Source organism: Oncorhynchus mykiss, chromosome 7 (genome assembly GCF_013265735.2).
Source record: "Oncorhynchus mykiss isolate Arlee chromosome 7, USDA_OmykA_1.1, whole genome shotgun sequence".
Lineage (NCBI taxonomy): Eukaryota > Metazoa > Chordata > Actinopteri > Salmoniformes > Salmonidae > Oncorhynchus > Oncorhynchus mykiss.
In genome coordinates, this window is record NC_048571.1 from 24,845,959 (window position 1) to 24,871,324 (window position 25,366).

General features: G+C 44.2%; 1 protein-coding gene across 3 annotated transcripts in view; it reads left to right on the forward strand.

Annotated features, from left to right (window-relative positions):
- pdxkb (pyridoxal (pyridoxine, vitamin B6) kinase b) overlaps nucleotides 1–24,953 on the forward strand; it is a 33,628-nt gene extending 8,675 nt beyond the window's left edge. Inside the window, exons 3-11 of one of the 3 annotated variants that reach the window (XR_005052556.1) lie at nucleotides 4,644–4,748; nucleotides 8,706–8,789; nucleotides 11,443–11,477; nucleotides 12,967–13,052; nucleotides 15,993–16,038; nucleotides 17,786–17,897; nucleotides 18,032–18,168; nucleotides 18,602–20,037; nucleotides 21,464–21,545. Coding sequence is in view for 2 of the 3 variants with exons in the window: in XM_036983043.1 (XP_036838938.1) it covers nucleotides 4,644–4,748; nucleotides 8,706–8,789; nucleotides 11,443–11,477; nucleotides 12,967–13,052; nucleotides 15,993–16,038; nucleotides 17,786–17,897; nucleotides 18,032–18,168; nucleotides 19,971–20,037; nucleotides 21,464–21,582 (791 nt within the window). In the remaining variant the exon portion in view is untranslated. Of the gene's footprint in view, nucleotides 1–4,643; nucleotides 4,749–8,705; nucleotides 8,790–11,442; nucleotides 11,478–12,966; nucleotides 13,053–15,992; nucleotides 16,039–17,785; nucleotides 17,898–18,031; nucleotides 18,169–18,601; nucleotides 20,038–21,463 lie in introns of all 3 variants that reach the window. The other 2 variants (XM_036983043.1, XM_036983044.1) reach the window with 2 other exon arrangements.
- The last annotated feature ends 413 nt before the right edge of the window (nucleotides 24,954–25,366 follow it).

Sequence of the window (25,366 nt, forward strand, 5' to 3'; positions counted from 1 at the left end):
TGCTTAGTCTCCTCCTGTACTCCCTGTTCACTTATGACTGCACGGCCAGGCATGACTCCAACACCGTCATTTAAGTTTGCCGATGACACAACAGTGGTAGGCTTGATCACCGACAACGATGAGACAGCCTATAGGGAGGAGGTCAGAGACCTGGCTGTGTGGTGCCAGGATAACAACCTCTCCCTCAACGTGATCAAGACAAAGGAGATGATTGTGGACTACAGCAAAAGGAGGACCGAGCACGCCCCCATTCTCATCGACGGGGCTGTAGTGGAACAGGTTGAGAGTTTCAAGTTCCTTGGTGTCCACATCACCAACAAACTATCATGGTCCAAACATGTGTCCCCGCACATTGATTCTGTACTGGTACCCCCTGTATATAGCCTCGCTTGTTATTTTACTGCTGCTACTGAATTATTTGATACTTTTATTTTCAATTTTTTACTTAACACTTTTTTATTTTTTTTTATTTTTAAAACATTGTTGGTTAAGGGCTTGTAAAGAAAGCATTTCACTGTAAGGTCTACTACACCTGTTGTATTCGGGCGCGTGTGACAAATACATTTTTATTTGATTTAGTCTCAGGGAAGGTTACTCAACATGCGAGCAAGGTTCTCTGAACCACCCTTGTTACAGGAGCCCCATTTGCAACGGACACCCTGACACTGAGTCCCATAGCTATGGGGCAGAGATTAGCAGTCAGTCTCACAGTAATCTCTCTCAGATATCCAAGGATTCTATGTCCCAAACCATGGACCACTATTCCCTATATACAATTGTGTGCTACTTTTGACCAGGGCTTATAGAGCTCTGGTCAAAAGTAGTGTACTATGTAGGGAATAGGGCGTCATTTTGGATGCAACCTCCAGGCAACGGCAATCACAGCCCAATCACTCCGCTGCCTGTTCACGGCTCACTGCCGCACGAGTCACCTGCCGGCGGCCCCATGAGCCCGTCACATTCACCACAGAGGAAATCTTCAGAGTGACTCCAGCTCTATTGCGATGTCAATAGTGACAGCAGAATGCACTGGATGCCGCTAGGGCAATAATGTAACATTTGTGCCAAATGTTTTGGGGTTGTGGACACTGTTATAGCCTAATACAGTAGTTGTACAGGGTCACCTAAGGGAGGATGGGAGGGGGCTGTTGGTCTTCGAGCTGAAGGTGAATGACATGGTAGACACCAGTGTGTTTGTGTGTGCGCACGTCCGTGTGTGTCTGTGAAAGAAACGTGAATGAGTGCTAATTGAGATCGCACCACTGTCAGGCTCCTCTCGGTTTCCGTCTCTCACTTCATCTGTCGCTCCGTCTGGGAAAACCACGGATGCCTGCCTGAGCCCGATGAGCAGCGTGGGCAAGACAGAGAGAAAGCGAGTGATTGTGAGGGAGATTAAAAGAGAGCAGAGGGATAAGTACACTGTGTGTCTCTGACGTAGGTTTGAGGAATGACCCTATCGATTGCACTGCGTCTGTCAATGTATGAATTAGCCAGCCTCGTGTGCCCGCTGGTGTTCTTGCTAAGTGTTCATTCATGGGCAGATGTCCTGGAGAGCACAACCGTGTCAAAGAGCCAGCTTGGCTGTGCTGACCTCATCCACTTGAATGTGCCAGGCCGCTCTTGCAAAATAGGTTTTTAACCTCAAAGATGCCTTGCCTGGTTAAATAACGGTAAACATTTATCTAGAAGGTTCTGTACTGTTCAACGAGGGGAGGCACTGTCCTTGCTATCGTCACCCCTATTAGAGCTCTCCTCTCTGGGCTTGGGGCCCAAGCTAATCCCTGGCCCCTCAGTCCTCACCATGCTTTATGCTAGTCCCGTAGCCCTCTCTGTCCACTTGTCACACAACTCCCTGTGTCCTCTCAGCCTCCCCACGCTCCAACAGCTTCTGGGTAATTGGGTAAACGTCCCCCGTTTTGCTTTGATACAGCGTTCACACCTAACCCGAATGCATACAGTCCAGCAGTACAAATCGAGCGTGTTTAAATCCGCTTTAAGTCCAGAAGTTTACGTGATTCCTCTGAGTCAGGGGAAGACTTAGACAACCAGGTGATGGGGTTTCCTTACTAATCAGTGACCTTAATTCATCAATCAAGTACAAGAGAATAGCGAAAACCCGCAGACACTCGGGCCCTCTGTGGAATGGGTTTGACACGTGCTCTGAGTTATTTAAGCTTCCGTTTGTTGTTACGTTTAGGTTTAAGTTATTTTGAATGAACCAACAACAAAAAAGAGTTGGTGCCTCGAGGGCAATTCAGACGGCTAATTAAGGATATATATATATATTTTTACTGAAGAATGCGTTTGTTTTCAATGATTGCTTTTGCTTTTTGTGTATTGGTTTATATCGATGCGCATAGATGTGTGTTTGATACAAGGCTCACCTGCAGAAGATACCTTGGTCTCAGCATGACTCTGTCAAAATAAAGATACAAATAAAATACCGATTTATTGGGACATCATGATGCCCAAAACGTGCATAGCGATTATAAGACACCATGCACATCGCTCATGAATGATCCATCTTGGAATGTCTTAACATTTGTTGCCACCTAAATCAGACTCATTCCTCCGGTTGTTTTGTTGTTAGCTGCCATTCTTTATGTCCCTGCACTGGGTTAATGGAAACTTTTCTTTTTGAAAAGGCTTGGCTCAGACTTATCCTTTGTAAGTAGTTCCAGTTTGGCTAAGGATGAGAGAATGCCACATCTTGACTACTTCTTAAGGGTTTTTACTGTCGTTTCTTTCGAGACAGGAACATGCAATATCCATTGGACCATTACTGTATCTACTAACCCAGTGGTAGTTTTCTCATGAGCACACAATCACACACAGTTCATTGAGTTTCTGAAGATGTGTGGATTAGAGGTCGACCGACTATGATTTTTCAACGCCGATACCGATACCGATTATTGGAGGACCAAAAAAGCCGATACCGATTTAATCGGACAATTAAAAAAAAAAAAAAAGTTTTTTATTTGTAATAATGACAATTACAACAATACTGAATGAACACTTATTTTAACTTAATATAATACATCAATAAAATCAATTTAGCCTCAAATAAATAATGAAACGTGTTCAATTTGGTTTAAATAATGCAAAAACAAAGTGTTTGAGAAGAAAGTAAAAAGAAAGTAAAAGTGCAATATGTGCTATGTAAGAAAGCTAACGTTTAAGTTCCTTGCTCAGAACATGAGAACATAAGAAAGCTGGAGTCTTCAATATTCCCAGGTAAGAAGTTTTAGGTTGTAGTTATTATAGGAATTATAGGACTATTTCTCTCTATACCATTTGTATTTAATTTACCTTTGACTATTGGATGTTCTTATAGGCACTTTAGTATTGCCAGTGTAACAGTATAGCTTCCGTCCCTCTCCTCGCTCCTACCTGCTCCTGTCGTACGGGTCACTCCGCTCATCACACATCAAACATTACTGCAATGAGGAAGATTCAGACTTTAATTATGTCAGTGACTTAGGCTAGCTACTGCAGTTTCATCTCTGGTTGTGTACCAAATGGCACCCTATTCCGTATAGTGGCAATAGGGCTCTGGCCAAAAGTAGTGCACTATATTGGGAATGAGTACTTTTTTGGGATGTAACATTTGTCTTTTCCCATGCCCAATAGTATTTTTTCAAGGTTTTAAAGAACAATGTTTTTGCTGTGTGTAAGTGTCTCTCTGTGTTAGCTTTAGGGGGGCAAAGAGAAGCAGGGCCTGATGGGTAGATTCAGCTCAAAACACAGTGGTGGTTATCTTCCCAGTGGGGAAGGATACGCAGCGTCTATCTCTTCTTCACTCTGCACGTGCTGAAGAAAACGTGTGTATGTGTGTTTGTGTATGTGTGTGTGTCTTGGATTGTGACGAGCTGAAAATGCCAGCAGCGAATCATGCAATTGCGACAGCAGAAAATTATGACGACAGAGCCAGCCTTTATTACAAAGATTTCTCTCCTTCCTTGGCTCCCTCCCCCTCTATCACACACACACACACACACACACACACACACACACACACACACACACACACACACACACACACACACACACACACACACACACACACACACACACAGAGAAGAGCAGCAGCAACTCTTTATTGCTCTCAGTCCCTCAGGCTTTCATCTGGCCTGTTACTAGGCAACCAGCACCACACCATGTGATCTGCTGGGTGACTCCCCTGAAGTGTGACATCACAATTCCTGCGGCAGCGACAATGGTCTCTGACAAAATGCTGGTTGCCCCCACAGCCCCACACATTTTTTTGGGCATTTGAGGGAGCTGACGCAACAAACATGCCCCCTGTCCCATCCCCCTTCCTGAGAAGCTGTCTCACTGTGGGTGGGGGCTTCTCTAGGCCCCCTCTGTGTAGAAAAGACATCAGCACTGTTAACTGTTGTTTTCATCATTTAAACCATAGAAATGAATGAAGATACTAGCCTATGTTGTCAACTGTCAGTTGTTCTGATTGCGTCCCGATTCTCCACACTTTCCTCAAAGTTGCACTGGTTCAATCCCCGTCATAGATTTAAAAGCATTGGTGGAGGGAGTTTTCACCATTGTTAAATCCATTACAGGGGAAGTGTTGTCACTCTTTTGTGGAGTTGTCTCCCTGACCTCTAACCCCTGACCTCTGTCCCAAGGCTACTCTCACTGGAAAGGCCAGGTGCTGACCGCGGACGAGCTGCACGTCCTCTACGAGGGGATCAAGCTCAACAACGTCCACCACTACGACTATGTTCTCACAGGTGAGACTCACACACAGAAAGAAGTGAAGGCTAGCGCTAGCAGTGCTAGCAGACTGGGGATGGTTGTTAGTTTATATCAAGTATTTATTTATGTTGTTTAGACTGTCTTGGGACACATTCACTGCTAAAAGCTGAATTGCAGTATACAGACAAAAAATAAACAATAAAAAAAGGAGATAACAGTTAGCTAGCTGAAGACATTTTTCATAGAGAGCGGCTAGCTAAGTCAATAGCTTCAGAGAGTGCCTGCTTCTGGTCAAGGCCTAAATTCTCTTCAGACAGATGTTGTTCTCATCAGTCCTCGGCTCCCTCTGCAGCTTTCCAGGGAGAACACAGGAAGCAGTTGATGGACATGAGCCTCATGAGGTCACCCAGACAGAGATGGTGTCAGGCTGCAGGGTTTACAGAACCTAATGTCAGTCAGGCTGTCAGATGTTCGCTCCCAGCCACTGTTCTGTGGTAGCCGTCGTGCTCTGCTAGCCCTGGCCCAGAGAGAGAGAAACGGAACAGAAACGCTCGCACTCCCTGATGGATTACGTCTCCTCTCCTATCACCTTGAGAGGGAGAGGAGAAAAGAAGAGAGAGGGAGAGAGAAAGAGAAAGAGGGAGCAGACAATAAGGGAGAGAAGAGAAGAGAAGAGGAGAGGAGAGAGTGAAGGTCATGGTTTTATTCTCTCCGAGTCCTTGTGAATCTGTCGAGGTGTGAAATGTTGCCAAACAGGAATGTGTTGGAACAGCTACATTCTAGTAAGCAGACTATTGGTTGGTCAGCTCTTTTATTAAGACAGACTGCTAGACATTTGGAAGTAATCGTTACGGACACACTAGAGTAGATATCATGGATACAGTAGTTGAGACTTAAGTGCGGCTAAAAATCACATCAGTTAGGTTACATACTGTATAATACCAACAATGAAAAGGTTCACCTTTAGTAGACTCTTAGGTTTGTCAGTTGAAACTTTGTCTGTAAGAAACATAGCCTACAAATGGGACTTACAGATGTCTCTGCGGTCAGATACATGGCATGAAGTACTCTGTGTTTATCATCCAATAGGTGGATAACCTGAATAAGTGGAGTTTGAGTTAAAATCTAGCCGTGCCAATTTGCTCCCTTTTCCCAACTCTTCCCATGGCCCTAAATCTTCGTCATTTACAGATCGGTCAAAAGTTAGAAATATGGGGGAAGCTCAACTAATACACTGCTCGTATTGTGCATGGAGATGTGTGAAACTCACTCCTTAGCCTGAAGTGTCCCCACTTGCGCTGTCTAATAGCTAGCTTCAGGAGGGAGGTATGTTTGCAAGGCAGAGGTCCTGGGTTCGGGCCTTCGGTATGAGCCAAAATTAGGAGGAAGCGGTAGTCGCTAAGCAAGCAGTGTGTCGTTATTTATACTCATACCTATCCAGACCCTTCAGATTGGCGAAAACTCGGGTTAGGGGCTAGAAAGGGAATAGGTGTTGAGACAGTTAGTCCCTGTGTGTTTAAATCAGCCATAAGGACATGGGCTTTCCCTCACTGAGAGCCTTGTGGCCGAGCACAAAAGTGAGGCACACACGCAAACAAGCCTTACATCAGCATTCCCATTGAATCATCTTCCTCTCTTCTGGCCCTTATCTCCCACGTACTGTATGTACAGCCAGCACTGCAGTGTCAGCAGGTCCTGCTCACGCACACACACACACACACACACACACACACACACACACACACACACACACACACACACACACACAAGCGTGATCCACTGCTTTTAACCAGGGCAAGGAGACCGGAAACATGACCGAATATAAACAGTGTAACTATTCCCTCGGCAAGGCAATCATACAAGCTAAGCGTCAGTATAGAGACAAAGTAGAGTTGCAATTCAACGGCTCAGACACAAGAGGTTCGTGGCAGGGTCTACAGTCAATCACGGATTACAAAAAAAAAAACAGTCCCGTCGCGGACCAGGATGTCCTGCTCCCAGACAGACTTAACAACTTTTTTGCTCGCTTTGCGGAAAATACAGTGCCACTGACACGGCCCGCTACCAAAACATGCGGACTCTCCTTCACTGGAGCCGACGTGAGTAAAACATTTAAACGTGTTAACCCTCGCAAGGCTGAAGGCCCAGACGGCATCCCCAGCCGCACCCTCAGAGCATGCGCAGACCAGCTGGCTGGTGTGTTTAGGGACATATTCAATCAATCCTTATCCCAGTCTGCTGTCCCCACATGCTTCAAGAGGGCCACCATTGTTCCTGTTCCCAAGAGAGCTAAGGTAACTGAGCCAAACGACTACCATCATCATGAAGTGCTTTGAGAGACTAGTCAAGGACCATATCACCTCCAGCCTACCTGACACCCTAGACCCACTCCAATTTGCTTACCGCCCCAATAGGTCCACAGACGACGCAATCGCAACCACACTGCACACTGCCCTAACCCATCTGGACAAGAGGAATACCGATGTGAGAATGCTGTTCATCGACTACAGCTCAGCATTTAATACCACAGTACCCTCCAAACTCGTCATCAAGCTCGAGACCCTGGGTCTCGACCCCGCCCTGTGCAACTGGGTATTGGACTTCCTGACGGGCTGCCCCCAGGTGGTGAGGGTAGGGAACAACATCTCCACCCCGCTGATCCTCAACACTGGGGCCCTAAAAGGGTGCGTTCTGACCCCTCTCCTGTACTCCCTGTTCACCCACTAGTGCGTGGCCATGCACACCTCCAACTCAATCATCAAGTTTGCGGACGACACTACAGTGGTAGGCTTGATTACCAACAACGACGAGACGGCCTACAGGGAGGAGGTGAGGGCCCTCGGAGTGTGGTGTCAGGAAAATAACCTCACACTCAACGTCAACAAAACAAAGGAGATGATCTTGGACTTCAGGAAACAGCAGAGGGAGCACCCCCCTATCCACATCGACGGGACAGTAGTGGAGAGGGTATAAGTTTTAAGTTCCTCGGCGTACACATCACGGACAAACTGAATTGGTCCACCCACACAGACAGCGTCGTGAAGAAGGCGCAGCAGCGCCTCTTCAACCTCAGGAGGCTGAAGGAATTTGGCTTGTCACCAAAAGCACTCACAAACTTTTACAGATACACAATCGAGAGCATCCTGTCGGGCTGTATCACTGCCTGGTTCGGCAACTGCTCCGCCCACAACTGTAAGGCTCTCTAGAGGGTAGTGAGGTCTGCACAACGCATCACCGGGGGCAAACTACCTGCCCTCCAGGATACCTACACCACCCGATGTCACAGGAAGGCCATAAAGATCATCGAGGACAACAACCACCCAAGCCACTGCCTGTTCACCCCGCTATCATCCAGAAGACGAGGTCAGTACAGGTGCATCAAAGCAGGGACCGAGAGACTGAAAAACAGCTTCTATCCCTATGCCATCAGACTGTTAAACAGCCACTACTAACATCGAGTGGCTGCTGCCAACATACCGACTCAACTCCAGCCACTTTAATAATGGAAATTGATGTAAAAAATGTATCATTAGCCACTTTAAACAATGCCACTTAATATAATGTTTACATACCCTACATTACTCATCTCATATGTATATACTGTACTCTATACCATCTACTGAATCTTGCCTATGCCGTTCTGTACAATCACTCATTCATATATCTTTATGTACATATTATTTATCCCTTTACACTTACAAGGTAGTAGTTGTGGAATTGTTAGGTTAGATTACGCGTTGGTTATTACTGCATTGTCAGAACTAGAAGCACAAACATTTCGCTACACTCGCATTAACATCTGCTAACCATGTTTATGTGATAAATAAAATTTGATTTGATTTGACACACACACACACACTGTCACACCATGATCCCCGATCCTTTCATTAGAGCCCTGGGTGAGAGGTTGGTTTTGTCTGCAGTGAACTGTATAAAACTTTATTGAGACATTGAGGAGTTTGCTTTGACCCAGAATCCTCTTCGCCCCTCAGGGTACACTCGAGACACTTCCTTTCTGGAGATGGTTGTGGACATCGTACAAGAGCTGAAGAGGGCCAATCCTAACCTTGTGTATGGTGTGTATCCCTCGCTATGTCAACCCTATGTGTGTGTGTGTGTCTCACACATCTGTTCAAATCAACAGGGTGGGGTTCGACCACTGCTAATCACAAGTTCAAGATGCCAGTATGGATTATTGTTAGGGCCAAGAGTTTTTCCTGACCACCTGACCTGACCAGGTTGAACTGGTCTGGAACACTCCAGGCCCTAGCTGTTGTATCATCGTCTTCAGGTTTGAGTTGGTAGAAGCGTAAGGACATGTAGCAAAGAAAAGATACTCATGGCTCCGAAGCAATACATTTGATATAACCTGTTATTCGACAGCTAAGCTGCCTTCATCCGGGTTCCAGGGTAATGACAAACTTGATGTGGAATAACGCTTACCATATGTTTCCCAGTCGAAACAGTTCATGCCTATATTATGACAATATTTTGTTTGTTTTGGTCTTCGGCAGGTTCTTTTTGGGCTGTTCGTGCACACAACATTTTTTCCTGAGGCAAGCCGAAGTTCGGTAGCTGAAGTCTAGCCCCCTTTGTCTGTGATTGGTCAACAGTACTACTCCTAGAAGGAGTGGGAACAGGAAGTGTTGTCATTCAACAAGAGACGACTAGTTTTCATAAAAATCTGTTCACATGAGAAATACTGCACCAAACATCTTAGTCAGATGTAACATTGTGTGAGTAAGACTTCTTCTGCAAAAACTGCCAAATTAATGACTTACCTTGATTCACGGTGCATTTGGAATGTATTCAGACCCTTTGACTTTTTCCACATTTTGTTACGTTATAGCCTTATTCTCAAATGGATTAAATCGTTTTCCCCCTCATCAATCTACACACAATAATCCATCATCGCAAAGCAAAACCCATTTTATTTTAGAAATGTTTGCAAATGTATTAAAAATAAAACCTGAATTATGACATTTACATAAGTATTCAGGCCCTTTACTCAATACTTTGTTGAAGCACCTTTTGCAGCGATTACAGCCTTGAGTTTTCTTGGGTATGATGCTATAAACCTGGCACTTGGGGAGTGTCTCCCATTCTTCTCTGCAGATCCTCATCAAGGATCTCTCTGTACTTTGCGCCATTTCTTTGTTCCTGACTAGTCTCCCATTCCCTGCCGCTGAAAAACATCCCCAGAGGATGATGCTGCCACCACCATGCTTCACCGTAGGGATGGTACCAGGTTTCCTCCAAACGTAACGCTTGACCTTCAGGCCAAAAAGAGTTTAATCTTGGTTTCATCAGACCAGAGAATCTTGTTTCTCATGGTCTGAGAGTCATTATGTGCCTATTGGTAAACTCCAAGCGGGCTGTCATGTGCCTTTTACTGAGGAGTGGCTTCCGTCTGGCCACTACCATGAAGGCCTGATTGGTGGAGTGCTGCAGAGATGGTTGTCCTTCTGGAAGGTGGTTCCTCTCCAAAGAGGAACCATTGGGTTATTGGTCACCTCCCTGACCAAGGCCCTTCTCCCCCGATTGCTCAGTTTGGCCGGGCGGCCAGCTCTAGGAAGAGTCTTGGTGGTTCCAAACTTCTTCCATTTAAGAATGATGGAGACCACTGTGTTCTTGTGGACCTTCAATGCTGCATACATTTGTTGGTACCCTTCCCCAGATTTGTGCCTCGACACAATTCTGTCTCGAAGCTCTCCGGACAAATCCTTCAACCTCATGGCTTGGTTTTTTCTCTGACATGCACTGTCAACTGTGGGACCTTATATAGACAGGTGTGTGCCTTTCCAAATCATGTCCAATCAATTGAATTTATCACAGTTGAACTCCAATCAAGTTGTAGAAACATCTCAAAGATGAAACAGGATGCAGCTGAGCTCAATTTCGAGTCTCATAGCAAAGGGTCTGAATACTGTTGATAATTTATCATTATGGGGTATTGTGTGTAGATTGATGAGGAAAATGTTTATTTAATCCATTTTCGAATAAGGTTGTAATGTACTATTTTTTTTTTTTTTGTACTATTTTTATTTTGAGGAAGGGTTACTGGGTATGTTGTTGCTATGGTTGCTCAATAGGGACAAACAACAGTGATATTGCTGCTTTTTCCCCCTTTTTTCAAGTAAAGGTCTTAAGGGGAGTATGCGAGCTCAGACGTTTGTTTCTCCTAACTGAGTTCTCCAAGAAGCAAACTGAACATTAAGTATGCGGACGCCTTAAGCCCTTGCTGCGTTTAGAAAAAGCGCTGACAGGACAGTTGTGTCTGTTTCAGCGAGTCCAAAGTAAATCATTCTTCATTAAGCTGCTAATTAAGATTAAAGTTGACATCATTTAATAACGCCCATGCATTTCCGTGGAAATTAGTTGAACAGCATGTAGGAGCGGGATGAATGAAACTGCTGTAGGGCGTGTTTACAGTCTGTTCCGAGGGCAGTGTCGTATGCATTAGTGCACAACATAGCAACACGTTTTGCAACGGAAAATGAAAACAAGAATTTCTTTGTCCATGACGTCCATCCCCATTTCGTCCCGTTATCCTCCGTTTTGGCGTCTAGTGAATACAACCCAGGTGTTTTGACGTAATTAGCTGACGATGAACATAATCGGAAGACATCTTGGGTCAGCTTCACTTCGATGCAAAACATCTGTAATGTCTGTGTGAAACCTGAGAGATCTGTGTTAAGAGGTTGAGCGTGTTCTCGTTTGCCTTTTCAGTGTGTGACCCGGTGCTGGGGGACCATGGCTCCATGGTGAGTACTTTGTGTTTTTGTGTTACGCTGCCTGTATTTCATATGTTTTATTGAACAGAGCAGAAAAGACTATGAAAATATAATAGTGGGTAAGATTGGAAGAGTTCATCATAGACAGTGGGTCGGATTTGAACCCACACTGACATTGGTAGGTATGTATCCTACACAATCCAGGCCACCAGAGAGTACTGTGCCTTTAATGGGTGATCAGATGGTACTAGTAAGTGATGTCACTACTCCTGCTCAATCTCATTAAATGGGGCAACGCTGACCTTCAGCTTTACCTGAACCAATGAGTCAAACCTAAGACCCCGCAGCCACACTGAGAACACATAAACGGAAATCCTATATGCATTCATCGATTGCCTGTTTTTGTCTGTCAGGCAAAAGTTCAATTCAAGTCAACTATTTTCGGATGTAAAAAGGCATATTGAGCCCTTTTTGATGGATAACTATCTCCGTTGTCCGTTGGAAAACCACTGGCAAATTTTTCAGACACAAAATCCGCAATGTGACTGCGGACTTAGAACCCCACTTTCACTTTCTGTTATCCCTTGTCCTTTCTCTGTCTGTCTCTCCCTGTGTCACTTCCTGTCCCCGTCTCTCTCACCTCTATCGCGCTCCCCCATCTCTTACTGGAATCTCTTCTTTACCTTTATGGGCTGAGCATCAGGGATCAGTCGACATGATGTCATTGTTGCATCATGGTGTGTGTGTGTGTGTGTGTGTGTGACGTGCGTATGCTGTGTGTGTTGTGGATTGGGGAAGGATAGACCGCATCTCATTTCACAGTGACAGAAGAAATTAGCATGAGCGGAGCTGCCCTCGCTGTCTGTACAGAGAGAATTATGCGGAATAATTTGCTCGATTGTGACTCACTGTGCGTGCGTGCGTACGCGTTACAGTGTGCGTGTGTGTGCGTACACTAGTATTTGTGTGTGTGTGTTTGATAGGTAGAGAGAGCAGAAGGGCATACATGCATAATGTTTGTATATAGTGACATTGAGAAATGGTGTGTATACTTGTTGTGCTCATCATTCTGATTGACTCAAAACATCCATCCTTTCCTTGTTATGCATCTCAGTAGTCTAAAGTTGCTTCCTTTCCTCGTCCCCTTTTTTTCGTCTGCTCTGATCTGAGCTATGCAGAAATTTCAGCTCGGTGTAGATAAATAAGGGCTGATGAGGAGAGGCAGTCACTTCAGGTGATTGAGATGCACCCTGTGTGTGTGTGTGTGTGTGTGTGTGTGTGGTGTGTGTGTGTGTGTGTGTGTGTGTGTGTGTGTGTGTGTGTGTGTGTGTGTGTGTGTGTGTGTGTGTGTGTGTGTGTGTGTGTGTGTGTGTGTGTGTGTGTGTGTGTGTGTGTGTGTGTGTGTGTGTGTGTGTGTGTGTGTGTTTGTGTGTGTGTGTGTGTGTGTGTGTGTGTGCGCGCGCGCGTACGTAAGTGCGTGGCTGCTCACCGGTACTGATGTGTTTCTTTCTGTCTCCAGTACGTTCCAGAGAACCTGCACCCAGTCTACAAGAACAAGGTGGTGCCAGTGGCCGACATCATCACACCCAATCAGTTTGAAGCAGAGTGAGTAGTAGTGAATCTACAGTGCCTTGCGAAAGTATTCGGCCCCCTTGAACTTTGCGACCTTTTGCCACATTTCAGGCTTCAAACATAAAGATATAAAACTGTATTTTTTTGTGAAGAATCAACAACAAGTGGGACACAATCATGAAGTGGAACGACATTTATTGGATATTTCAAACTTTTTTAACAAATCAAAAACTGAAAAATTGGGCGTGCAAAATTATTCAGCCCCCTTAAGTTAATACTTTGTAGCGCCACCTTTTGCTGCGATTACAGCTGTAAGTCTCTTGGGGTATGTCTCTATCAGTTTTGCACATCGAGAGATTTTTTTCCCCATTCCTCCTTGCAAAACAGCTCGAGCTCAGTGAGGTTGGATGGAGAGCATTTGTGAACAGCAGTTTTCAGTTCTTTCCACAGATTCTCGATTGGATTCAGGTCTGGACTTTGACTTGGCCATTCTAACACCTGGATATGTTTATTTTTGAACCATTCCATTGTAGATTTTGCTTTATGTTTTGGATCATTGTCTTGTTGGAAGACAAATCTCCTTCCCAGTCTCAGGTCTTTTGCAGACTCCATCAGGTTTTCCTCCAGAATGGTCCTGTATTTGGCTCCATCCACCTTCCCATCAATTTTAACCATCTTCCCTGTCCCTGCTGAAGAAAAGCAGGCCCAAACCATGATGCTGCCACCACCATGTTTGACAGTGGGGATGGTGTGTTCAGCTGTGTTGCTTTTACGCCAAACATAACATTTTGCATTGTTGCCAAAAAGTTCAATTTTGGTTTCATCTGACCAGAGCACCTTCTTCCACATGTTTGGTGTGTCTCCCAGGTGGCTTGTGGCAAACTTTAAACAACACTTTTTATGGATATCTTTACGAAATGGCTTTCTTCTTGCCACTCTTCCATAAAGGCCAGATTTGTGCAATATACGACTGATTGTTGTCCTATGGACAGAGTCTCCCACCTCAGCTGTAGATCTCTGCAGTTCATCCAGAGTGATCATGGGCCTCTTGGCTGCATCTCTGATCAGTCTTCTCCTTGTATGAGCTGAAAGTTTAGAGGGACGGCCAGGTCTTGGTAGATTTGCAGTGGTCTGATACTCCTTCCATTTCAATATTATCGCTTGCACAGTGCTCCTTGGGATGTTTAAAGCTTGGGAAATATTTTTGTATCCAAATCCGGCTTTAAACGTCTTCACAACAGTATCTCGGACCTGCCTGGTGTGTTCCTTGTTCTTCATGATGCTTTCTGCGCTTTTAACGAACCTCTGAGACTATCACAGTGCAGGTGCATTTATACGGAGACTTGATTGTATTTCTCATCATTAGTCATTTAGGTCAACATTGGATCATTCAGAGATCCTCACTGAACTTCTGGAGAGAGTTTGCTGCACTGAAAGTAAAGGGGCTGAATAATTTTGCACGCCCAATTTTTCAGTTTTTGATTTGTTAAAAAAGTTTGAAATATCCAATAAATGTCGTTCCACTTCATGATTGTGTCTCACTTGTTGTTGATTCTTCACAAAAAAATACAGTTTTATATCTTTATGTTTGAAGCCTGAAATGTGGAAAAAGGTCGCAAAGTTCAAGGGGGCCGAATACTTTCGCAAGGCACTGTATACAGCTGCTGTGTGTGTGTGTGTGAGAGAGCGAGACGGAGAGTTAAATCACCACAGGGACTGTATCGTATCTGTTACTATCACTGTCACTAAGCCTCATCCACATCCTAATCAGCTACATTGATGTAATTTTACTCAATATCCTATCAACTGAATGGCAGATACACCAAAGTGCTATGTATGGCGTGTAGCATGTCAGTAAGATGGCTGCTAAGCTGAGTGATACCCAGTCACTCCTCTCTGTGTTTGTCTGCATTCCTCCATAATTTTTCCTGTGTTGGTTTGTGTGTGCTGTGTTGGTTTGTGTGTGCTGTGTTGGTTTGTGTGTGCTGTGTTGGTTTGTGTGTGCTGTGTTGGTTTGTTTGGGCTGTGTTGGTTTGTGCGGGCTGTGTTGGTTTGTGCGGGCTGTGTTGGTTTGTGCGGGCTATGTTGGTTTGTGTGGGCTGTGTTGGTTTGTGTGGGCTGTGTTGGTTTGTGTGGGCTGTGTTGGTTTGTGTGGGCTGTGCTGGTTTGTGTGGGCTGTGTTGGTTTGTGTGGGCTGTGTTGGTTTGTGTGGGCTGTGTTGGTTTGTGTGGGCTGTGTTGGTTTGTGTGGGCTGTGTTGGTTTGTGTGGGCTGTGTTGGTTTGTGTGGGCTGTGTTGGTTCGTGTGGGCTGTGTTGGTTCGAGTGGGCTGTGTTGGTTCGTGTGGGCTGTGTTGGTTTGTGTGGGCTGTGTTGGTTTGTGTGTTCTGTGCTGGTTTGTGTGGGCTCTGTGTTGGTTTATGTGTGCGCCACTGCTTCTCCCCTCGCTCCTTTCAACCCTACTTCTAAACCACCTCCTCTGCTCATCACTGCAATCCCAGGTCTACCGGTGCACAGGGTCCCTCTGGTGGATACAGATGAATAATAATATACTGTACGTTGTGTCTTGAGGTGTTTCCACAGCCTAATGATAGTCTCAGTCGTTTAGCCTGGAGATGATGGCGTAAATGTTGCTCACTGTCTCTCACTATGGCCACTAGAACACTATAGTAGAACACTAAACAGTCTCTTCCTTAGACTGTTTGTCGGTTGCTGTTTACAATGAATGTGGTGTTAGTGTCAAGCAGAGGAGGCTGGTGGGGGGAAGCTATAGGAGGACGGGCTCATTGTAATGGCTGGAATGGATTCAATGGAACGGATGTGTTTGATACCGTTCCATTTATTCCATTCCAGCCATTACAATGAGCCCATCCTCCTATAGCTCCTCCTCCCACCAGCCTCCTCTGGTTTCAAGGTTAAATTAGCATGGGCATGTTTGTGTGTGACCTTATTAATGTGCCCGTATTTGTCCTCCAGGCTCCTGACAGGGAAGAACATTAGCACAGAGAAAGATGCAGTGGAGGTGAGTCTTACCATAGACCATGCAACATATATATTATGTTGCAAAGTTGTCCTCAAGTCATGTCGAACTTTGTCCATAATCCATGGGCCATGTTTGAATACCAATAAAATGGATTCTTCCTTCCTTGAGGTATTCACTGATATGTAAGTAAGCAGATGGCATCCCCCCCATTGTTTAAAAAATATAAGGAGAGTGGAACTTTTACCATATGTTTTATGCTTTATTACACTGAACTAAAATAAACACAACATGTAAAGTGTTGGTCCCATTTTTCATGAGCTGAAATAAAATATCCCAGAAATGTTCCATACGCACAAATATGTTTACATCCCTGTTTCTGAGCATTTCTCCTTTGCCAAGATAATCCATCCAACTGACAGGTGTGGCATATCAAGAAGCTGATAAAATAGCATGATCATTACACAGGTACACCTTGTGCTGGGGACAATAAAAGGCCACTCTAAAATGTGAAGTTTTGTCACACAACACAATGACACAAATGTCTCAAATTTGAGGGAGTGTGCTATTAGCATGCTGACTGCAGGAATGTCGACCAGAGATGTTGCTAGATAATTGAATGTTAATTTCTCTACTATAAGCCGCCTCCAACATCGTTTTAGAGAATTTGGCAGTTCGTCCGTCGGGCCTCACAACCGCAGACCACGTGTAATCACGCCAGTCCAGGACCTCCACATCCAGCTTCTTCACCTGCGGGATCGTCTGAGACCAGCCCCCTGGACAGCTGATCAAACTGTGTTTGCACAACCGAATAGAAACTGTCAAAACCGTCTCAGGGAAGCTCATCTGTGTGCTCGTCATCCTCACCAGTGTCTTGACCTCACTGCAGTTTGGCGTTGTAACCGACTTCAGTGGGCAAATGCTCACCTTCGATAGTCACTGGCAAGTTGGAGAAGTGTGCTCTTCATGGATGAATCCCGGTTTCACATCTGTACCGGGCAGATGGCAGACAGCGTATATGGCGTTGTGTGGGTGAGCGGTTTGCTGATGTCAACATTGTGAACAGAGTGCCCCATGGTGGGGTTATGGTATGGGCAGGCATAAGCTACGGACACAGAAAACAATTGCATTTTATCGATGGCAATTTCAATGCACAGAGATACAATGATGAGATCCTAAGGTCCATTGTCGTGCCATTCCTCCGTCGCCATCACCTCAAGTTTCAGCATGATAATGCACGGCGCCATGTCGCAAGTATCTGTACACAATTCCTGGAAGCTGAACATTTTGCAGTTCTTCCAAGGCCTGCATACTCATACCAGACATGTCACCCATTGAGCATGTTTGGTATGCTCTGGATCGATATGTACGACAGAGTGTTCCAGTTCCCGCCAATATCTAGCATCTTCACACAGCCATTGATGATTAGTGGGACAACATTCCACAGGCCACAATAAACAGCCCTGATCAACTCTATGCGAAGTAGATGTGTTGCGTTGCATAAGGGACATGGTGGTCACCAGATACTGACCGGTTTTCTGATCCACGCCCCTACCTTTTATTTTAAGGTATCTGTGACCAAATCTGTGTTCCCAAGAAGAGTGGAGACGGGGATTGAAGCCCTGTCTCTGCTGGGGAGGCATGAATATGTGCTGGGTGTTAACAACTCAACCATGGCTCTGCACAGAAGGGTGCATTTTTTAAGTATGTGATTTTGAATAGGGAGGTGGCTCCATTAAATGTAGCAGGAAGTTGACCTTTTTCCCCTGGCTGCTGCCTCCTTCCCCAGGTGATGGACCTGCTCCATAAGATGGGTCCTGACACGGTGGTCATCACCAGCTCTGACCTGCCCTCGCGTCTGGGTGACCGCTTCCTTGTGTCCCTGGGCAGCCAGAGGACGTGTAAGTGTGTGTGTGTGGTCAAGGGTGGGCAAACTAACAATGACAATGAGTAATTGATGTAACTGTCATGGTTATATGTCCCATCTGTGAATCATTGGTCATTGGTGTAACATTTCCTCTTCTTGCATCTCCAGTGATGCCTGATGGTACCAAGTCCACCCAGAGGGTTCGTATGGAAATCCCCAAGGTGGACGCTGTGTTTGTGGGGACAGGGGACCTGTTTGCTGCGATGCTGCTGGCCTGGACTCACCACTACCCCAACGACCTCAAGGTCTGCAGTGTGTACTAAAGCCAGTTATAAAACCTAGAGGGCTCATTTGGCACAAAAGACTGTGATTGTAAGGTGTAGGGTGAAGTTGCCCCTAGACTTTTGGTCACCAATCAAAATGCAAGCCGAGATCTACCACTCAGATTCTTTTAAAAACATGACTTAAAAAACGTACGCCTATGCAATATTAACCAATTAAAAACAGTTCTGTAGTAATGAGGTTTGTGCAGTAGGCTATAGGCCCAATACATTATCACTGCATATTGGCTACACTTCAATTGCCCTGCCAATGTTGTTCTTCTAAGGCCATTTTTTAATTATCTACATTTTTAAATGTAGGTATATGATCACACTGGTAAGAGATCATTTGTTGTATTCCTTGTGAGGCACAGCTGAGTGAGCATAATAATTTGGTCTTTTTTTGTTTGTTTACTAGACTGATGGCCTGCATCTGATGGTCAATCTGAGGGGAGGGAGGGAGCAGCGTTGAGGTTGCCTCTTTCCCGACTCACCGTCCCTCCTCTCTCCCTCCCTCCGCTCGGAAAAGGGGACACTGTCTTCCAGCTGATGGTGAAACTCAAGTCGCACTGCATTATTTCTGCCTCATGCACCAATTCATGTTACTCCTATGACCACAGAGAAAAAGACTGCTAAGCCGCTAATAATAACAACGCAAGCTTATCGAAACACTTTGCGATACTCATTTATTGCAGCTGCAGTGCTGGTTGTAGTGTGAGTGGAAGTAGGGAGAACACACATTTAATGACTTTTAAAACTGTTGAACAAAGTGTTGACAGTGCTGAATATCAACTTAAACAGGAACATACTTATAAAAACATCAGCACTTTGCTGTATTCGTTGAGTCTCTCTCTAGTCGTGGTTTTAAACGTTTTGGAATCTCACATTAGCAACTTTGCTGTGCGTTCGAGGCTTCTTTTTACAGTCTATGGCGCAAGGAAACTGTAGACACGGAGATTTGAGCTATGTGATTGGCTAGCGGTAGACATATGGGTGCACTTGATTTGCTCTCTGGGCCTGCCGGGTAGGCGGAGTTCTACCTTCAGACACGTGAAATTGTTCAAAATGGTAACACTTTGCCTTACCGGCGCTAGGGCTGCTGAATCAAGTGCACCTACCGCCAACAGCATAAAAACTATTTTTTTTAAAGAGGAACGCAAGGCTTTATCATGGGTTTTTTTACAGAAATGTTTGGTGATCGACTAGGAATGGCTTGGAGATGGACCAATCGCGATCGACCGGTTGGTGACCACTACCCTACATGCTGATCTTGAGTCAGTTTCGCATTTCCCCCACTAATGGTTAAGATTGGGGAAGGGGAAGATCATCCTAGATCTAGGGGAAACTTCACCCCGGAGTGTGATAGTAATGGCCTTCCATGGCGCTGCCCATGCTGTCATAGAAGCAATCAATAGAATAGATTGGAGGTGCACCCTCTAGGTTTTATAGCTCTCTCTTGTATAGCTGAAGCTCACCACTGATACTGTCAGCATCATACTTAGAATAATAGTGATCTCAATCAGTCAGCTACGTTCCCACCATTCAAACTTCCCCCATATTTAAGGTAAGGTCAAACTTCATAGGTGTGATATGCTGGAGCTCTTACCAATATTTAAAAAATTGTCTGAACCACTGAAGGGGTGCTCAGTCCTAGGATTTTAAAACCGCAATTGTAAAAGAAAGACCGGGATGGCAGCTTAATTTCTTTTGAAAGTTTCAACATTGCTTTGATAAACAAGTCTCTCTCTGTCTCTCTCTCTCTCTCTCTCTCTCTCTCTCTCTGTTAGACTGCATGTGAGAAGACTTTCTCAGTCATGCATCACGTTATCAAGAGGACCATCTCCTATGCTCACGGTAAGACAAAAGCAAGCATCATTTTACTCACTGTAAGAAGTGTTTGTGTGTACAGTGGGGCAAAAAAGTATTTAGTCAGCCACCAATTGTGCAAGTTCTCCCACTTAAAAAGATGAGAGGCCTGTAATTTTCATCATAGGTACACTTCAACTATGACAGACAAAATGAGAAATAAAATCCAGAAAATCACATTGTAGGATTTTTTATGAATTTATTTGCAAATTATGGTGGAAAATAAGTATTTGGTCACCTACAAACAAGCAAGATTTCTGGCTCTCACAGACCTGTAGCTTCTTCTTTAAGAGGCTCCTCTGTCCTCCACTCGTTACCTGTATTAATGGCACCTGTTTGAACTTGTTATCAGTATAAAAGTCCACAACCTCAAACAGTCACACTCCAAACTCCACTATGGCGAAGACCAAAGAGCTGTCAAAGGACACCAGAAACAAAATTGTAGACCTGCACCAGGCTGGGAAGACTGAATCTGCAATAGGTAAGCAGCTTGGTTTGAAGAAATCAACTGTGGGAGCAATTATTAGGAAATGGAAGACATACAAGACCACTGATAATCTCCCTCGATCTGGGGCTCCATGCAAGATCTCACCCGTGGGGTCAAAATGATCACAAGAATGGTGAGCAAAAATCCCAGAACCACACGGGGGGACCTAGTGAATGACCTGCAGAAAGCTGGGACCTGAGTAACAAAGCCTACCATCAGTAACACACTATGCCGCCAGGGACTCAAATCCTGCAGTGTCAGACGTGTCCCCCTGCTTAAGCCAGTACATGTCCAGGCCCGTCTGAAGTTTGCTAGAGAGCATTTGGTTGATCAAGAAGAAGATTGGGAGAATGTGGAAGGAGTGGCTTCGTAAGGTCCTGGAGTGGCCTAGCCAGTCTCCAGATCTCAACCCCATAGAAATTCTTTGGAGGGAGTTGAAAGTCTGTGTTGCCCAGCAACAGCCCCAAAACATCACTGCTCTAGAGGAGATCTGCATGGAGGAACGGGCCAAAATACCAGCAACAGTGTGTGAAAACCTTGTGAAGACTTACAGAAAATGTTTGACCTCTGTCATTGCCAACAAAGGGTATATAACAAAGTATTGAGATAAACTTTTGTTATTGACCAAATACTTATTTTCCACCATAATTTGCAAATAAATTAATAAAAAATCCTACAATGTGATTTTCTGGATTTTTTTTCTCATTTTGTCTGTCATAGTTGAAGTGTACCTATGATGAAAATTACAGTCCTCTCTCATCTTTTTAAGTGGGAGAACTTGCACAATTGGTGGCTGACTAAATACTTTTTTGCCCCACTGTATATGTGCTTCGTGTTTAAGATGCTTGAGCGTTCATTTGCTCCTTCTGTCTTTGTTTTTCTCTTTCCCTGGGTGATTCACCTCCCCCATCTCCTTCTCCCTGTCAGATTTAGCAGGGCCTGGCCGAAAACCCAGCCCGCCTCAACTGGAGCTGAGGATGGTTCAGAGTAAAGCAGACATTGAGGACCCTGCCATCGTGATGGAGGCTACTGTCCTAAACCTATAGAGCCCCAATCCCCCCCCCCCCCCCCCCCCCCCCCCCCCGCGCCACAACCGCACAATGTATAGGTGTTGTACATTTTGATCTGTAATGTGACATTGCCTTAGAAATCTCTTACAGAGCACAACATTTCCATATGAGGAGACTTAGCAGGGTATGGATGGACAGATGGGGGGGTGAGCAGAGGAGGGGAAGACCTGAGTGGGCCGGGGTGGGGGCTACTGCACTCAGACACCTCTTTTCGACAACCTGGTCTCTCTCGGTCTCTCTTTATCTCTCCCACTCCCTCTTTGAGCTTGCCTAACCTCTTGGTTTGTCCTGCACACACATCTTCACAGCACAGGCCAGCCCAGGCCTAGACTATTCCAAGGCCAGGCATCACAGGGCTTAGGCCTATTGGAGTTGCAGCACTAGCTAACTACGGTGGCAATGTGGTGGCTCAGGCTAGCTAAAGCCTAGGCCGAGGTTATATCTGGCCTACAAAAATCAACCAATCAACAATCTGTCAATCAATCAAGCCTTGTGAAATATATGCACAGCTGAGGGCAGAATACTGATCAGGGATAGGATAGACTCTGAGGCACTTATTTGAGTGGAGGAGTGGTGGTTTATAAACGTTTTACCTCATATGTCACAACAGGACAATGGTTTTGGGTATGTTGATTCTTAAATCAATTGTCCATGTTCGGTGCTTAGATCATGATCAGCGTATGATCATTGTAAGCACGTCACTAACTTTGTGGTTGTACGTTTTTGTGTGTTGTTTGTTATTTACAATGTGTGAAATGCTGGAGATCTATCATTTCAACATTTGTTGATGTATGATCCGTGTGTGTTCAAATTTCAATGTTATTGGAATTACCATGCGTATGTCTTTTATTTTGTTCTTAATTGGTTGCAAGGACTAGCAAGGATAATCTACACTGTTCATTTTATACATACAAATTAAGCAAAACATTCATATACTTTTTTATGTGTTTGTATATTTACATATCTTGGGCAGATATAATATTGATATGGTTTCTCTGTCTGTACCAAACTTGTGAAATCAAATTATGTTAGAGAGTGCCAAACTGGCTGTTTCCTGAAACAGACATGAAATTGCAATAAAGTTAATATGATTCCTGTTATTTAGCCAACTTGCTGTAAGTTTTCTGTCTTCCCCTGCTTTGTGGGGAATTCTCCATATTTTACGCTCTGTTCTGAAGAATGAACAATGTGGAGAAAGCTGATTTGATCTTTCTGGTGATGCTATGTTACAACCATTTCTCCTCAGGCGGGGGAGTGTCCGTGTGCAGGACCAATCAGTGGTTAGTTCTGCTCTGACTGACATGTACTTACTCCTCAGCTTTTCATGAAATCAGTGAACTGTTTAATCTATGTTCCAATTGTGCGTTACTGTACATGTGTGTGTTTGCGTGTGTGTGTGTGTGTGTGTGTGTATGTGAGAGTATGTACATGTATGTAAGTGTATATTTCCTCTGTAATGGGGTTTGGGGGTTTTAGGGGAGGGGTTGGGGTGGGGGGAAACTAGTTTTAAAAAATTAATAAAAAAAGAAGAGAAGCAAAGTCTTATCATCCAGAAACTAGCCTTTCCGGTGCTCTTGTAGAAATAGCCCAGCTGCTGACTAAGTCGGTGGTGGTGAGGTTTGTTGGCTGTGCCAGCTTTTGAACCCAAATACTGTATGTGGGCATTGAACTCCAAAACGGAAGCACCTAAAACTGCCATTGAGTGGTCCGAGTGTGTACTTTGAGTAGGAGCTTGGGGGAGTTCGAAAGTCGAGGCTGTCGAGGCTGTCTGTGTCTTCGGACGATATATATATGTTGGTCTGAAGTGGGTTGCCTTGCAAAATGGAGTCTGGTCACATAACTAAATCTTCAGCTCCCCCAGTATTCTGTGGGAAACCATGGAAACAACATATTGACTGTTGTTGCAGCAATGTTTTAACACATTCCCTGGGGGAAACGTAGAGGGATCGTTCACGGTGGATTACAAAATGTATGTTATTTATACATATATAAAGTATATGTATAAATATGTCATGTACTGTGGATCATGAATCTGTACTAAAGATATGGCCAATTTCTGAAACATATATTTGAGGGCGCGGCCTTGAATCAGATAGGACATTCCGAAGTATCTTCTTCCTTAATATTCAGCCAATAGCACGTGCAGTAGTGGTGAAACAAAAACAAAATGGGTTAAGGATGATTGTTGACATGTAACGGTGTGCAACATTTTGTGTTTTGGTCTAGAAAAAATGAGAAAAAATGCCAATGTAGGGCATTACATGTCAACAATCATCCTTAACCCATTTTTGGGGTTTCACCACTACTGCAATTGAGCCACGTGCTATTGGCTGAATATTAGGGAAGAAGAGATTTTGGAATGTCCCATCTGATTCAAGGTAGTGCCTAGTTAAATAAAGGTTAAATATATAAAAGTAATGAATATATATAAAAAATAAATAAAATATGTTTCTTTGTTTGGACCACTGTGTTTGCTGTAGTGTTGGCTCTCTCCTAAAATAGTCCCTTTGGCAAAGTATCATAACATATACTCTTGCCATGTGTATACAAGAAACAGTAGGCAACACTAGAATATTAACCATGATGTCAGTACAGAAAGGGAGATCTTTTGACTAATGCAGCATTCGTGACCAAGTGGGAGTTGGGAATTTACAAGTTGTGAAGTCGTAAAAAACGAGTTGGTTGCAATATCCTGCTTTGAAGTCGTCGAAACGCTGATTGACTAATGGCCAACAAGCTGCAAAAAACATAAACTAAAAATACAGCTGTCACGCTTGTAAACAAATTATAGTGTTCAAAAACCATATTAATAGATTTTTTATAAATAATGTTTTGTTGCATTTAACTGCCGGAAATGCTATTATCGAGGTTATATCCTTAGTAGATGATGTCAGCATGTAGGAGAATGGGGAGCTCAGGATGGTGGACAAGTTTCCCACAAGTAATTACCAGTTGGAGGGCCGTTCAAGTGGATTTTTCCCAGTTGTATGTGGTAAATTCCCACTTCTCACTTGGTTACGAATGCAGCATTAAGCGCAACTGAGTGCCCCCTACTACCCCCTGCCTTTGTAACTGTATCTGTCCCTTAGTGGTTTTAACAGTGACCAGTCTATGCTTGGCTCTTCTTTTGTTTTGTTCTTATGTTGAAGATGTTCTTTTTACATTTTCTTTTCTCAATGGGCAAACAATGAAATGTGTTAACTGTTTGGTAAAGTTTTTAGTGCTTCGTTTTTTGAGCCTGAATATTTTATAACATGTTACAATGAAGATTGTAGTGTACAAATCCACATTTATAATATATGATATGTATGTTATGATGCAATAAAAATAAAGTAATGATTATATTATATCCATCTGCTTTTTTCTGTAAGTAATGAGTATCAACACACTGCCAAAGGAAGGGGCCGGTCAAGGAAGTCCATAGTTGGCTGAAACTGAAAGTATGTAAAAAATAAAACATAAAAAAATGTAACAGATACAAATTACATGCAAAAGAAAATGTATATTTGAAATAGACAGGTGTTTGCATTTTGTACATTCAATATCTACCTGCAATGTCGGGTAACTAACTTTCCTGGTAACATATCCCATACGATGCTTGTCATGTACGTAAGCCAATGCATGCCTATCAGGGGACACTTTACTACAAGCAACTAATATGAATATTAGTTTCCTCCAATACGACAGACAAACAAAGGTTGACTATTTCATTGAATTCATGAACATGACACTGGTAGGGTGCTTGTCAAAAACGGTATTC